The sequence below is a fragment of the Lithobates pipiens genome, unplaced genomic scaffold (assembly GCF_037356315.1).
Source record: "Lithobates pipiens isolate NorthernLeopardFrog02 unplaced genomic scaffold, aLitPip1_a1.2 Scaffold_8, whole genome shotgun sequence".
Lineage (NCBI taxonomy): Eukaryota > Metazoa > Chordata > Amphibia > Anura > Ranidae > Lithobates > Lithobates pipiens.
This window is the reverse complement of record NW_027507903.1, coordinates 115,930,471-115,945,682: the sequence shown is the minus strand read 5'-3', so window position 1 is coordinate 115,945,682 and position 15,212 is coordinate 115,930,471. Positions and strand designations below refer to the sequence as shown.

Genomic DNA, 15,212 nt, shown 5'->3' with positions numbered 1-15,212 from the left:
AGAGGTCAGAACTGCTTGCCAAGTACCCCTTTCCAGCCAGTATGAAAGAGCCCTTAGACGTAAAAGATGATCAAAATTAGTGATTGTACTGAAATGCAGATGACCTGATTATATACTAGATGACAAATATATAAATATATATTCAAGTGTAAACGCAAGCCACATAAAAAGTAATACAACAATAACTTAAAATATGTACCTATTGAAAATGTACTCTATATTTCATAGAAACTAAACTGGTGATAAAGTGCAAAGTATCTTAGCCCATTAAAGGTAATCATTTTTCCCTTTTTTCATTATCTTATCCAATGATGGAACGGTAACTGCTGATTGGTTATTATATTGTGCACTTTGCGTATGGCCCTTTGACTCATTTAAGGGTAATTCCAGGCAATAATTAAAACTGTTATTACAGTTCTGCATACAGTGGCCAGTGTGTCCACAAGAAGCAATAATATACAAAATTTAGGATATCAAAGCACATAGGTACATTTAATAGACCAGAGACATTTACCTCCAAAGTAAGAACCATCAGCAAGTTTAGTCTCTTTGCTGCCTTTGCTTAAAATACTAACAACACCATGCTGTATAAAGAACATTTTCTTGCCAACGGTTCCCTCTCTGATAAGATAGTCTCCTGGCTGAAACACCTCAAATTTCAGCTTTGTAAGCATCGATGTCACAAAGTTCGGGTCCGCATTGGCAAATAGCGGCATAGAAGCCACTAGCTTGCGACAGTTGAAGTTTATAATCTCCTGTAGGAGAAAGAAAACATGAGGTCAACTTTACATCATTCATCTGTGTACTGTAACAAGCAGACTAATTATATACCATGCTTTACCAAATAGAACATCAATTATGCAAAAGGAATTTTAGGAATCCACAGTTTTTTTGTTCTATTTTTAGACAATGAGCATAGAATGAGTACATTCATGAAGAACTTGATCATTATAATGCAATGATATCAGAGGAACAGTTTTAATTCTGGAGGCACAGCGAGCTCCTGACTTGTGCCCATCCCATTGGTAAAAGAATAGTGTAAGTATTTCTTATTTTACTTGCAACAATATATACTTTGTTATATCCAAAAGATACAATCCCTAACAATGGCTCTACACATTTTTGACAGAAAGATGGTAAAAGTGTTGCTAAACCCAGGACCCTGCATTCACTATATCTGTTCTCCCACAGTAACACAGAACATGGAAATGCAATAGTTTTATTAAATATAAATGGTGAAATACCTTTTTTTCATCAGCAGATAGAGCCTTGTGACTTCTATCAGTGTCTGGTTAAAGCTTGTAGGAGGAGTTTGCAAGACCCCTGACCCTCTGGACAGTGCTGATTGGCCCTGTGCTGATCATATGCACTCTCCCAAGAAAAAAAACCCGAGCAAAATGCACCAAACTGAGTATGTGCAGCTTGTTCCCTAGACCCTGTTCTATCAGCAGTTAAATTGGGGACTGTGGAAGAAGGGGAGGAACAGAGAAGACAGGATCAAACAGCATTTTTACACAATGCAGAGGATTAACCCCTTAGGTTCCACAGTGAGTATAACAAGCATACTTTACTGCATATACGGACTGATATTACTGTTGTGAGTTTAGTAACACTTAAACATTACATTTCAGGTTTAAACTCAATTTTCCTATCAACCTTTTGTTTTGATGGGTGTTTTTCTATATTCATTTGAATACCACCCTGTGTTGGAAGATATATAATGGGGTATACCAGAAAAGGCAAATGTGAAATGTAAGATAATCATTTCATACTTCAGCTCTACTGCAATAGTCTGTCTTAGGGCTTGTACATATGGACATTTACCTGTGTACTGCTTTTCTACAAATACAAGTCAATGAGATGGTAAAAACAGCTAGAAATAGGTCAGATGGGGGCGTTTCCAAGATGGAGAGGTGAGTGGACGCTTCCTGCCCTAGCCCCGCTGGGCTTCTTTAATTCATCCAGATCCGAACAGTGACTTAACCTCCAAATAGCTCCAGCAACACCTGGATGAGGCGCAGATCCTCAGGAGCGACAGCAGGTAGGTGAAAAAGCTCTGTTTCCCATCAATAGTGGAGGAGCTGCCATCCCGCCCCCCTGCCCACGTGGAAACCCGAGCCATACGAGGCTCACACAAGGCCTCCCAAACAGCTCCGATGGAGGCACCTGACTCCCGCCCCCCATGGCTGGCAGAGGTAATGGCAGCCATAGCCACATGCCAGTCCACGCTGATGGGCAAAATTGAAGCCGTCCAGATGGATGTCGGCATGCTGAGGCGGGATATGGACAAGCTGCGGTCCAGAGTGGCAGCAACGAGTCAGCACTGCAGAGGATGAGATACTCAAACACTCCGTGGCCCTCTGCACTCTCCAGACCAAAGTTAAGGCCCTGGAGTACAGAGCGGAGGATGCTGAAAGCAGGAGGAACAACCTCCACATCATGGGTTTGGCCAAGGGTGCAGAAGGAAATCATATGACTACATTCGTGGAAGATATGCTGTGCTTCCTCCTCCCTGAAGCTCGATTGTCTCCCCACTATGCAGTGGAGAGGGCACACTGCATCCCACCTAAACCGGGAAACCCGCCGAGGACCTTTTATACTCTGGGTACTGAACTTACAAGATAGGGATGAAATACTCCGTGCGTCCCGGGCCCTGGGGGATCTCCAGTATCAAAACGGAAAACTTCTGATATTCCCTGACTATTCTGTGGAGACGTAGAAGCTCCAGAAATCGTTTAACCAGGTAAAGGCCTCATTCCAAGCCTGCAATATACGCTAGTATGTTGTTTCCAGCACACCTGAGTCCAGGATGGGGAATCAACTTGATTTTTCAACACACCTCGAAGTCTCTACATGGCTGGAATCCCTGCCCCATCCCTGCTGACATATGGTCTAGTGAGTTATGATTGCTTAAGTTTTATACCACTCTGATGACCTCCATTGAAACGTCCAACCTTGGCAGAGCATATACCCCCATACTTGCTGTGGGCCCCAGTGTGTGGCCCCTTAAACTCTGGGCTGCACTCCCTCTCACTGAGACTGTGCCCTTTCCTCCTGATTGTTCAGAGGGAACCAAGGAGATCAGAGGCAATCTTGAGAAGACCTGGGCTGGGTTGACAGAGAGGCATTGTTGCACCTGTTGTGCTACGTTAGTTATTACAGCAAGACAAGAATGTACCCCTGACATTGTCAGGAGGACTGAACGGTGACTTCTAATGATTAATGATGAAGCGGCATCACCCACCATGCAGTCCTACAAGTCATGGATCATGCCACACTTCCCCTTTACTGGAGGGATGCTAACAAATGCCTTCTTTTTTTTCCCTGGACTGAATTGGCTTTCCCCCGGCTCACTTTCTAACCCAGCGGAAGCCACAGAGCGGTGAACCCATATGCTCATCTGTACCCCCCAGAAACTCTCCGAGGGGGTTGAGCTAGCCACTTGCACAGGCCCCCCACTTGGCGGCCAGCGTGCCAACATGAGTTATGGTTTGAAGACCCTCCTCAGTTTTAGGGGGGTGGGTTATGACCTTACACGGGCTGATCAGTTCCTATGTTTATGAAATGTTTTTAGTTTTGTTAAGTTTAATTTGAATATTAAGATGATTGATGTTTTTTCTTGTTTTAAAATAAAAAATTGATGAATGTTTTAGCATTACACTACCTTCATGTATACTCTCCCTGGGTCTTGAGGCTTAATCCAGAGGCCAAATTGTGTCATTATCCTATCCCACATATTGACAGCGGCTCCTATGTTGACCCTTAACGTTTTATCGTGGAACACTAGGGGAATGAATTCACCCACTAGGCGCTCCCTGGTTTTCCAATTTATTAAAACATATAATACACACGTATGCATGCTGCAGGAAACACACCTGCTCGGCAGTAGAATTCACACCCTTAAAAAAAACCCTGGGTGGGATACCACTACCACTCTACTCACTCTTGCTTTGCCAGGGGGGTCAGTTTCCTAGTACTCAAGACACTCTCATTCAAGCTCCTGGATCTGGCCCTGGACCCGGATGGCAGATTGTAATCAATGCCAGAATCCACTCATTAACTTTGACTATTTTGGGTCTATATCTGCCACCACCTGCCTCCTTACTACTGTTGAACCAGATCACAAGTAAAATAGCTGAGTTTGCTTCAGATAACACGGTTATTTTAGCAGAATTTAACCTAATCCCTGACTGGGGCATGGACACGATGACACTGGGGTCTTTATCCTGTATGGACACGATGAGGACTGGGGTGGGAGGAAACATAGGAGCTGACTGACGTTTGGAGGTAGGGACACCCTCAGACGGGGGCTTTTACATGTCACTTGGCATCACACAGGACTTTCTCCCGTATAGATTGGGTCTTTGCAGGATCCCCTGTCCTGCCGAGAGTCTTGGACATTAAAATTCTTCCTAGGGGGATTTCGGACCACGCACCAGACCCTCATTGCCAGGATCCGCAGGGAACGTAGGGCAGATTTTACAAAGGCTGAGAAGGAGGCGGCTTGTGAAGAGGCACGTTATGTTGGATCCCAGGACCCCCGCCACTACATCCAGTTGCAACTCCTGGTCCTCGGTCTTTGCACTTCTCTCACCCAGAAGAGATTACTGGCTCAATCCCAGAAGATCTTTGAGCAGAAAGAGAGATCAGGCAGACTGCTGGCCTGGTTCTCCAGAGAGCAAACGGGGTATTAGTGTACCACACATTTTAGGCTCCACAGGAGATCTTCTTTACTCCCCGGATGGGATTAACAGATGCTTTGTGGAATTCTACCAATCCCTGTATAGCACTAGGGCAGACTATAGAGAGGAAGACCCGACAGCCTACCTAAAGGACATTGATATACCAGTTCTCACACCCAATTACCGCAATAACCTTGACGCTCCCATCATAGTGACAGAAATTCCTAAGCCACTTAAAGCGGTAGTAAACCCGCAATGTTTTTTTTTTTTTTTAAACCTGCAAAGCAAAAGGCATAATGAGCTAGTATGCACCGCATACTAGCTCATTATGAAATACTTACCTTAGAACGAGGCCCCGACATCTGGCCCGATCCACGCCGAGGGAGCCGACATGCTCCCTCGGCGTCTCTTCCGGGTATCGCGGCTCCGGCGCTGTGAGTGGCCGGAGCCGCGATATCGTCACTCCCGCGCATGCGCGCGGGAGATTTCAGTCCGGCCGCACGAGCGCTGCCGGATTTTCACGGAGAGAACCCCCTTGTGCGCATGCGCCGCTGCAGTCAGCGGCGCATACCGAGGGGAATATCTCCTAAACCGTACAGGTTTAGGAGATATTTTTTTTACCTACAGGTAAGCCTTATTATAGGCTTCCCTGTAGGTAAAAGTTAAAAAAATGACCATACTACCACTTTAAGATCATGCAGTCGGGTAAAACGCCGGGACCAGATGGCATTCCTGTCGAGTTTTACAAGCAATATGCTGAGGAGCTCACCACGAGATTACACACCCTATTTGCTGAACCAGCATTATTGATGGAACTCCCCCATACAATGATCCCCAAACCAGGAAAGGACCCACCCTTATGTTCCTCATATCGCCCTATCTCCCTGTTGAATGTAGATGCCAAGTTGTTGGCAAAAGTATTGGCCATCAGGCTCAACACAGTAATAACCGCACTGATACAGCCAGACCCCACAGGTTTTATGCCAGATAGGGGCACGGACATTAACATCAGATGGCTCCTAACACACATTGATGGGGCTCGCACAGGATCAGCAGGAGGGGTGGCCTCACTCGATACGGAGAAGGCTTTCGACTCTGTCAAGTAGGGCTACCTATGGAAGCTTCTATCTAGTTTTGGGTTCGGCCCAGGATTCCTGAAATGGCTAAGAATGCTATACACCAGTCCATGAGCCAGAATCCGCAATGGCTGCCTATCGGAGATGTTCAATTTGGGCCGAGGGAAGTGACGGGGTTCCCCCTTTGCCTGGGACTGTTTGCCCTCGCGCTAGAACCTCTGGATATATGGCTAAGAGCGGAGGGGAATGTTCGAGGTCTAAAGATAGGCCCGAACGAGGAAAAATTGTCACTATACGCGGACGATGCCCTCCTATATCTGGCAGATGCCTCGTACTCCCTACAAACTGCGTTGTCCCTATTCAACCAATTTGGCCCCTACTCTGGCATCTGCATAAATTGGGACAAATCAGTTCTGTTCCCGTTACACCCCACAGTCCATTGAATAGCTTTGCATGCGCTACTTAAATGGGTAGAGGAATTCACTTACCTAGGCATTAAAATCAGTAGCAAAACAGAAGACTATGTGGCAAACTCCCCCTTACACCTATAGGCAGGGTCAACCTGGTGAAAATGATCTACCTACCAAGGTACCTATGTTTCTTTTGGAATACCCCATCACACATACCCAAATCTTTTTTTTAAGAAGCTGGAGGGATTGCTGATCTCCTTTGTGTGGGCTGGAAGACCCCCCCAGAGTCGCAAAGCAGATATTGTATCTCCCTATGTCGGGAGGAGGCCTGGCGCTCCCGAACTTGCAAATCTACTACTGGGCAGCCGTCCTTGTCACGGTACGATGGTGGTGTTCACAGCCCAGACAAAACTCATCTACCACACTTGAGGTAGCTATTCTGGGCTCCTACGCAGCCCTGAGCAACCTGGTATTTAGAGGCCTGAAGGCCAGTCCCCTTATGACATCTCTCATATGGTCCATGGTGAAGGTCTGGCAGGAAGCCAGGATGGTTTATAGGCAGCCTACCCATGTCTCCCTCCAAATACCCTTGTGGGGAAATCCTACGCTACTACATTTTAATAGTATACCAGAACCCTCTCTCTGGGCCAAAAAAGGGATCCCCACTATGAAGTACATAGTACTTGACAGCAAACTCATGCCCTTTCTGGAACTTAGAAGACTTTACTCAATACCAGCCACCTTTAAGTTCAGATACTGACACGCCTTTTGGAGCCCAATTCACAGTACCCTTGACCCTAGAGTCAGACTCTATCAAGCGCCCCCTGACTTCCAGTGTAATGGGGAAACCTCTCCCCTTCCTGTATTTATATCTAACAGTAGCATACGGCATGAAACTAACTACATCCTGGCTCAATGGAGGGCAGACATTCCTTCCCTGGGGGAGGAAGAATGGGAAAAGTGTCTCTCCACATATATTCCCACCATAATTGCAGCTAAAGATAGATTTGAACAACTTACGTTCTTACATAGAGCCTATATACACCCCACAGAAGCTAGCTCACATTTACCCTCAACGTGATTCAAGCTGTCAAAGGGGCAAAACAGAGGTGGGTACATTCTGGCACATGATCTGCTCCTGTCCCAAACTTCAACCCTATTGGACGGCTGTCGCCTTCACTCTTAGTGACATCAATGGAGCAAGAGTGCAGGTAGATCCGCAGGTGCTACTATTAAGCCATATGAAAAGCATAGAAGGGAACAGATACTGCAACTTATGCCTGACCTTCTCACTGTACTACGCCAGATGGGCGATACTGCAAAAATGGAAATCGGAGGAACCCCCCTACTCGCACTTCTTGGCGAAGCATGGTGAACTCGGTGCTGCCCCTTTATAGGCTCACATATGAAAGCAGACAATGCCCGGGGAAGTTTGATAAAGTGTGGTCCGCATGATTTGATGCTTGTGGTTAATACTTGACTAATGTTGATTGGAGTATCCTTTGGTGTGTTCCCCCCCCCCCCCGCCGTGCCCCCCATTCTTCTTACCCCCACCCCCCTATATTTCTTCATTCTGTCCATTTTTGTTCCTTGAATGTAGGGATGAGCTTCGTGTTCGAGTCGAACGTACGTTCGACTCGAACATTGGCCGTTCGGCCGTTCGCCGAATTCCGAACGTTTTGGCCGTTCGCGGCAAAATTCGAGTGACGCGCGCGCGGACCACAATGCACTGCGTTGGCGCAGTGCATTGCTGCCCGATGATTGGCCAAGCATGCACTGTGACCCCGCATGCTTGGCCAATCGCAGCGCCGGCAGCGAGGAGAGCCATGATTGGCCACAGGCATCCTGCCTGTGGCCAATCATAGCTCAGGCTGTGTAGTGCACGCCCCACACTATATAAGGCCGCCTTTAAGGCGGCCTCCTGTAGTGTGTTACTTTGCATCTGAAGCAGTGGGTGTTCTGTGTACCTTCGGCCCAGGATTCCTGAAATGGCTAAGAATGCTATACACCAGTCCATGAGCCAGAATCCGCAATGGCTGCCTATCGGAGATGTTCAATTTGGGCCGAGGGAAGTGACGGGGTTCCCCCTTTGCCTGGGACTGTTTGCCCTCGCGCTAGAACCTCTGGATATATGGTTAAGAGCGGAGGGGAATGTTGGAGGTCTAAAGATAGGCCCGAACGAGGAAAAATTGTCACTATACGCGGACGATGCCCTCCTATATCTGGCAGATGCCTCGTACTCCCTACAAACTGCGTTGTCCCTATTCAACCAATTTGGCCCCTACTCTGGCATCTGCATAAATTGGGACAAATCAGTTCTGTTCCCGTTACACCCCACAGTCCATTGAATAGCTTTGCATGCGCTACTTAAATGGGTAGAGGAATTCACTTACCTAGGCATTAAAATCAGTAGCAAAACAGAAGACTATGTGGCAAACTCCCCCTTACACCTATAGGCAGGGTCAACCTGGTGAAAATGATCTACCTACCAAGGTACCTATGTTTCTTTTGGAATACCCCATCACACATACCCAAATCTTTTTTTTAAGAAGCTGGAGGGATTGCTGATCTCCTTTGTGTGGGCTGGAAGACCCCCCCAGAGTCGCAAAGCAGATATTGTATCTCCCTATGTCGGGAGGAGGCCTGGCGCTCCCGAACTTGCAAATCTACTACTTGGCAGCCGTCCTTGTCACGGTACGATGGTGGTGTTCACAGCCCAGACAAAACTCATCTACCACACTTGAGGTAGCTATTCTGGGCTCCTACGCAGCCCTGAGCAACCTGGTATTTAGAGGCCTGAAGGCCAGTCCCCTTATGACATCTCTCATATGGTCCATGGTGAAGGTCTGGCAGGAAGCCAGGATGGTTTATAGGCAGCCTACCCATGTCTCCCTCCAAATACCCTTGTGGGGAAATCCTACGCTACTACATTTTAATAGTATACCAGAACCCTCTCTCTGGGCCAAAAAAGGGATCCCCACTATGAAGTACATAGTACTTGACAGCAAACTCATGCCCTTTCTGGAACTTAGAAGACTTTACTCAATACCAGCCACCTTTAAGTTCAGATACTGACACGCCTTTTGGAGCCCAATTCACAGTACCCTTGACCCTAGAGTCAGACTCTATCAAGCGCCCCCTGACTTCCAGTGTAATGGGGAAACCTCTCCCCTTCCTGTATTTATATCTAACAGTAGCATACGGCATGAAACTAACTACATCCTGGCTCAATGGAGGGCAGACATTCCTTCCCTGGGGGAGGAAGAATGGGAAAAGTGTCTCTCCACATATATTCCCACCATAATTGCAGCTAAAGATAGATTTGAACAACTTACGTTCTTACATAGAGCCTATATACACCCCACAGAAGCTAGCTCACATTTACCCTCAACGTGATTCAAGCTGTCAAAGGGGCAAAACAGAGGTGGGTACATTCTGGCACATGATCTGCTCCTGTCCCAAACTTCAACCCTATTGGACGGCTGTCGCCTTCACTCTTAGTGACATCAATGGAGCAAGAGTGCAGGTAGATCCGCAGGTGCTACTATTAAGCCATATGAAAAGCATAGAAGGGAACAGATACTGCAACTTATGCCTGACCTTCTCACTGTACTACGCCAGATGGGCGATACTGCAAAAATGGAAATCGGAGGAACCCCCCTACTCGCACTTCTTGGCGAAGCATGGTGAACTCGGTGCTGCCCCTTTATAGGCTCACATATGAAAGCAGACAATGCCCGGGGAAGTTTGATAAAGTGTGGTCCGCATGATTTGATGCTTGTGGTTAATACTTGACTAATGTTGATTGGAGTATCCTTTGGTGTGTTCCCCCCCCCCCCCGCCGTGCCCCCCATTCTTCTTACCCCCACCCCCCTATATTTCTTCATTCTGTCCATTTTTGTTCCTTGAATGTAGGGATGAGCTTCGTGTTCGAGTCGAACGTACGTTCGACTCGAACATTGGCCGTTCGGCCGTTCGCCGAATTCCGAACGTTTTGGCCGTTCGCGTCAAAATTCGAGTGACGCGCGCGCGGACCACAATGCACTGCGTTGGCGCAGTGCATTGCTGCCCGATGATTGGCCAAGCATGCACTGTGACCCCGCATGCTTGGCCAATCGCAGCGCCGGCAGCGAGGAGAGCCATGATTGGCCACAGGCATCCTGCCTGTGGCCAATCATAGCTCAGGCTGTGTAGTGCACGCCCCACACTATATAAGGCCGCCTTTAAGGCGGCCTCCTGTAGTGTGTTACTTTGCATCTGAAGCAGTGGGTGTTCTGTGTACCTTCAACACAGTACACACCAATCGTTTTTGGCTGATTTCCTATCTTGCTGCTGTGTAGTGGTTGTTGTCTGTGCCCTGACTGCAGTATACACCACTATATTCACCTCACCTATATAGCTAGTGATCTAGCTTTAACCACTTAACAACTGCCCATTGCCGATTAACGGCTTCAGGGCGGTTGTTTAACTCAGAGAGGCCGTTAATTAACGGCCTCCCAGAATTCTGCTCTCGCGTGCCCCGAGGTGTGCGCACTCGAGAGCATCCGTGACCGCCGGGTCCCTGGGACCCGGCGCATCACGGTAAACGGCCGCTCATAGCGGCCGTTTACCACGTGATTGCTCCGTCAAATGACGGAGTGATCACTTGGAAACAAACCGGCGTCATGTTATGACGCCTGTTCCTACCTCCCCTTTCTGTACCGATCGGTACAGCGGAGGGGAAAGAGATCGGTGTCAGCAGCGATGTGGGCTGCATCTGCAGTGCCCACATCGCTGCTCACCGAATTTAACCCCTCAATTCCCTGCCAATACTCTGCAATACCAGTGCATACTCTGCAGTACCCTGCCATTACTCTGCAGTACCCCGCCATTACTCTGCAGTACCCCGCCATTACTCTGCAGTGCAGTACCCCGCCATTACTCTGCAGTGCAGTACCCTGCCATTACTCTGCAGTGCAGTACCCTGCCATTACTCTGTAGTACCCCGCCATTACTCTGCAGTGCAGTACCCCGCCATTACTCTGCAGTGCAGTACCCTGCCATTACTCTGCAGTGCAGTACCCCGCCATTACTCTGCAGTACCCCGCCATTACTCTGCAGTGCAGTACCCTGCCATTACTCTGCAGTGCAGTACCCTGCCATTACTCTGTAGTACCCCGCCATTACTCTGCAGTGCAGTACCCCACCATTACTCTGCAGTGCAGTACCCTGCCATTACTCTGCAGTGCAGTACCCCGCCATTACTCTGCAGTACCCCGCCATTACTCTGCAGTGCAGTACCCCGCCATTACTCTGCAGTGCAGTACCCTGCCATTACTCTGCAGTGCAGTACCCTGCTATTACTCTGTAGTACCCCGCCAATACCCCGCCAATACTCTGTAATACCCTGCCATAAATTGCCATACCCAGCCATACTCAGAGATACCCAGCCATACTCGGTGATACCCTGAAATACCCAGCCATAGACGCCCCCCACCCCTCACCGCCCTCCGGTGCTTCTACCAACTCGCCAGTACGATCAAAGCCAGAATCTTTTTTTTATTTTTTATTTCAGGCTTCCCAGCCTAGAGGTGAGATGTGGGGTCATATTGACCCCCCAGATTTCACTGTAAAGAGGACCTGTCACCCCATATTCCTATTACAAGGGATGTTTACATTTCTTGTAATAGGAATAAAAGTGATCAAAAATATATTTTTGGGAAAAAAAATGTCAAACTAAAATAAATAAAGTAAAATGAACAATAAAAAAATAAAATAAAAATTAAAGCGCCCATGTCCCCATGTGCTCGCATGTGCCACACATGTGAGGTATCGCCGAGAATGTTAGAGCGAGAGCAATAATTCTAGTCCTAGACCTCCTCTGCAACTCAAAACATGTAACCAGTAAAAAAATATTTAAAGCGTTGCCTATGGGGATTTTTTAAGTAGCGACGTTTGGCGCCATTCCACGGGCATGTGCAATTTTGAAGAGTGACATGTTTGATATCTATTTACTCAGCATAACTTCATCTTTCACTTTATGCAAACATTGGGCTAACAAGTGGTTAATAATAGAGCTTGCAGTCAGTAGTGTTAGGAGTGCGTGCTGTCTGCGTGCTCTGTACCCAGTACATACCGCTATAATATAGGGCAGGCCCCTACTTTCAAACATCCAACTTACAAACATCTCCTACTTGCAAACGCAAGGAGACAGCAGCAAGTGAGATGAAAAAAGATGGACGACAAAACAAATTATACAGGGGTGATAACCCTTCCCTATGTTTTCCAAAAAGCTTAAAGATAGTTTTTTTGACTGGAGCTACACTTTAAAAATGTACCGGTTGAAAATGACAAACAGATTCAACTTAACACAACAAACCTACACAGTCCCTGTCTTGTTTGCACCGCCTGTATACTGCTGTTCTGAGTATATAGGGCCTGGGGGCCACACGCATTTCCTTTTTTTAATATGGGTACGGGGTTCCCCTTAATATGCGTACAAGACCCAAATAGGCTGGTAATGGGCAGGGAGGGCTACCCATGCCATGTTTCTCAATGATTTTCAACCATATTGCAGGAACCAGATATAACATTAAAACCGCAAGCAGTTTTAAATGGTGTTATTTCCGTTTAATGTCATTTTGTGCAGGGACTGTTCTAAACACGGGAAACACGTGGCACTTCACAGGCATACTACAGACACCCCGCAGGCACCATATTTAAAGGAATATTTCACTTTTTTTTTTCACTTTAATCGTCATTAAAATCAGTGCTCCCGCCAAAACGGTAGTTTTTAAAACTTTTTTTTGCAGTGACCCATGTCCCCTGAGGCAGGAGGCAGGTCGCCAAACCCTTTTTAGGACACTATCTTGCATATTAGCCGTTAAAATGAGCCCTTTCCAATTCGAACGTTCGAGTCCCATAGGCTTCAATGGGGTTCTAACGTTCGTACCGAACGCGGGGGTCGTTCGCAAGTTCTGGTGCGAACCGAACCGGGGGGTGTTCGGCTCATCCCTACTTGAATGTTAGGTTTGGAGGTATGAGACCTGCAATGGTTGGAAACGCTTACCAAAGACAGAGAGGAGATTGACACACCTGGGATTGATACTATTTGTTGGGAGATGACTCCCTGTAGGGAAAAGTGATCTACTAATGTTTATACCTGTATACTATTGTAACACTGCAAACTAATTGCTCTGTAATGCTGAATTGCTCAATAAAATCTACTGTTAAAAAGAAATAGGTCAGATGCAGCTCAAATGCCAGCTGAGTACACCTGAAAGTACCCTGCATCTGCCAATCTGCACATGCTCTAAGGAAGATTTCGTGACCTTTTAAATATGGCAAATACAATAAGGAAACGAGCAAACTGAAGTAACGTATAGCAGCTAATGGAAATTCAGGTTTACAAGTCTGGCTCATCATCACTGTTAGCTGATCTGCTTGTAAGCAAGAAATATTTTAGTACCATGTATGGCCACCAAGTGTCTCCCTTCTATCTTTGTGTAAGATGTGGTTGGTAAATTGTATTAGTCCTTAAGTTCCGTAAGCCAGTTGTGTGCCTTCAACATGTTGCATATGTTTAGGATGATTGTACAGATATGAAGGGAGAAACACAATTTAGAAATATCAGAGGTAGGTATGCCTGTGATAACGGCAAATGAGTATAAATGCAAAGTAAGCACAAAAACTTTTTTAATCATAAATTTACATATTCTCTATTGTGCCTACTTAAATGGACTGTGCATTGTTATGCTTTGTAACACTGACCACTCTCCAGTATGTCATCTGCCTCGACCTTTGACCAAATACCAACTACTCTCTTGCCTGCATCAACCTCACCCAGTACTCTGACCTTTTGCTCAGGGTTGCCAAACTAACTTTTTTTTTTTTTCTGAAAAAAAAAAAGGAAAATTTACTAACTAAGCAAATTTTATTTCCTGACAACCTGAAAAATGCCAGCACTCCTATTAGAAATTAATATGATCGATATTTAACCACTTAAGCCCCGGACCAATTTGCAGCCAAAGGACCAGGCCCCTTTTTGCGATTCGGCACTGCATCACTTTAACTGACAGTTGACAATTGACAAAAGTCAATACAGCATGACAAGGGGTACAGTTGGAAAACAAGTTCTGCTGTGCATGCTACTACGAGCAATGGGCATGACTATATTGTGTCTAATAGTGGGAGTGGCTTAAAAGAGGATGATTAAACAAACCACCCCCTGACCAACTACCTCTAAATGATCATAGCAGCTGCTTGGGTAAGTACACATTGCCATGACTTCAATGCTTAGCTTCAGGGTGTGCAATTTTAACTTGCCATCTCAAGTTTCAAAGGTGGCACCACCTGTCAAATTTGCCTATTGAGCGCAATGGGGCTCCACTGCAAACACAAGCCAAATGCTTGGCTTGCAGTTGTGACAGTTTTTTCAATACAAAATTCTCATTATGCTGGAAAAAAACAGGCATTCAAGAGGCGGCAGTATCACCTTCTTCGCAAAAAGTGTGGGGGGGGGGGGGGGGTCTTAAAAGAGTATCAAATACCAGGAATGCAGGGTTCAGGCGTGTACTGTGTAGAGAGCGCAGGGTTCAGGACTGTGCTACATACAAAAGTGCAGGGTTCAGGTGTGCACTATGTTCAAGAGCGAGCTACATACAGGGTGCAGGTTTCAGGAGTGCAGATCTCACCAAAAATAAAAAAAATTTTCCCACCAAATCACCCCCTCTACCTGTACAGTGTTCTCCTCCCAGCCCCTCTTTGACAGTAACAAATAGAGAACTGCAGTTGCAGAAGAGCAGCTACAGCTTACCTCAGAATGAGAGGCTCCAGGTTTCTATCAATGCAGGGATACAGGGAGGTGGCGGACATGTGATATTTCTCCTTCAGGCTCCAAGACTGCCTCAAGGTTGCAGCTGGAACTAGAGGAGCAGTTTCGATAAATGCATTTGCTTGCTCACTATGTTGCCAGCTGTGGCACCTGTCCTGCCCCAGTTCTATGAATTAACCCTCACTCTGCTCAGTCTTTAGACCTCTTAACGTCCAGCAATATACCATTGTAT

The 15,212-nt window shown here is 46.7% G+C and overlaps 1 protein-coding gene across 1 annotated transcript in view; it reads right to left on the bottom strand.

The window, feature by feature from the left end:
- Positions 1–15,212, bottom strand: part of HCN4 (hyperpolarization activated cyclic nucleotide gated potassium channel 4) — a 221,849-nt gene that overhangs the window by 27,709 nt on the left and 178,928 nt on the right. The window contains exon 6 of the mRNA XM_077473378.1: positions 515–755. Within this exon, the coding sequence (XP_077329504.1) occupies positions 515–755 (241 nt within the window). The remainder of the gene's footprint in view (positions 1–514; positions 756–15,212) is intronic.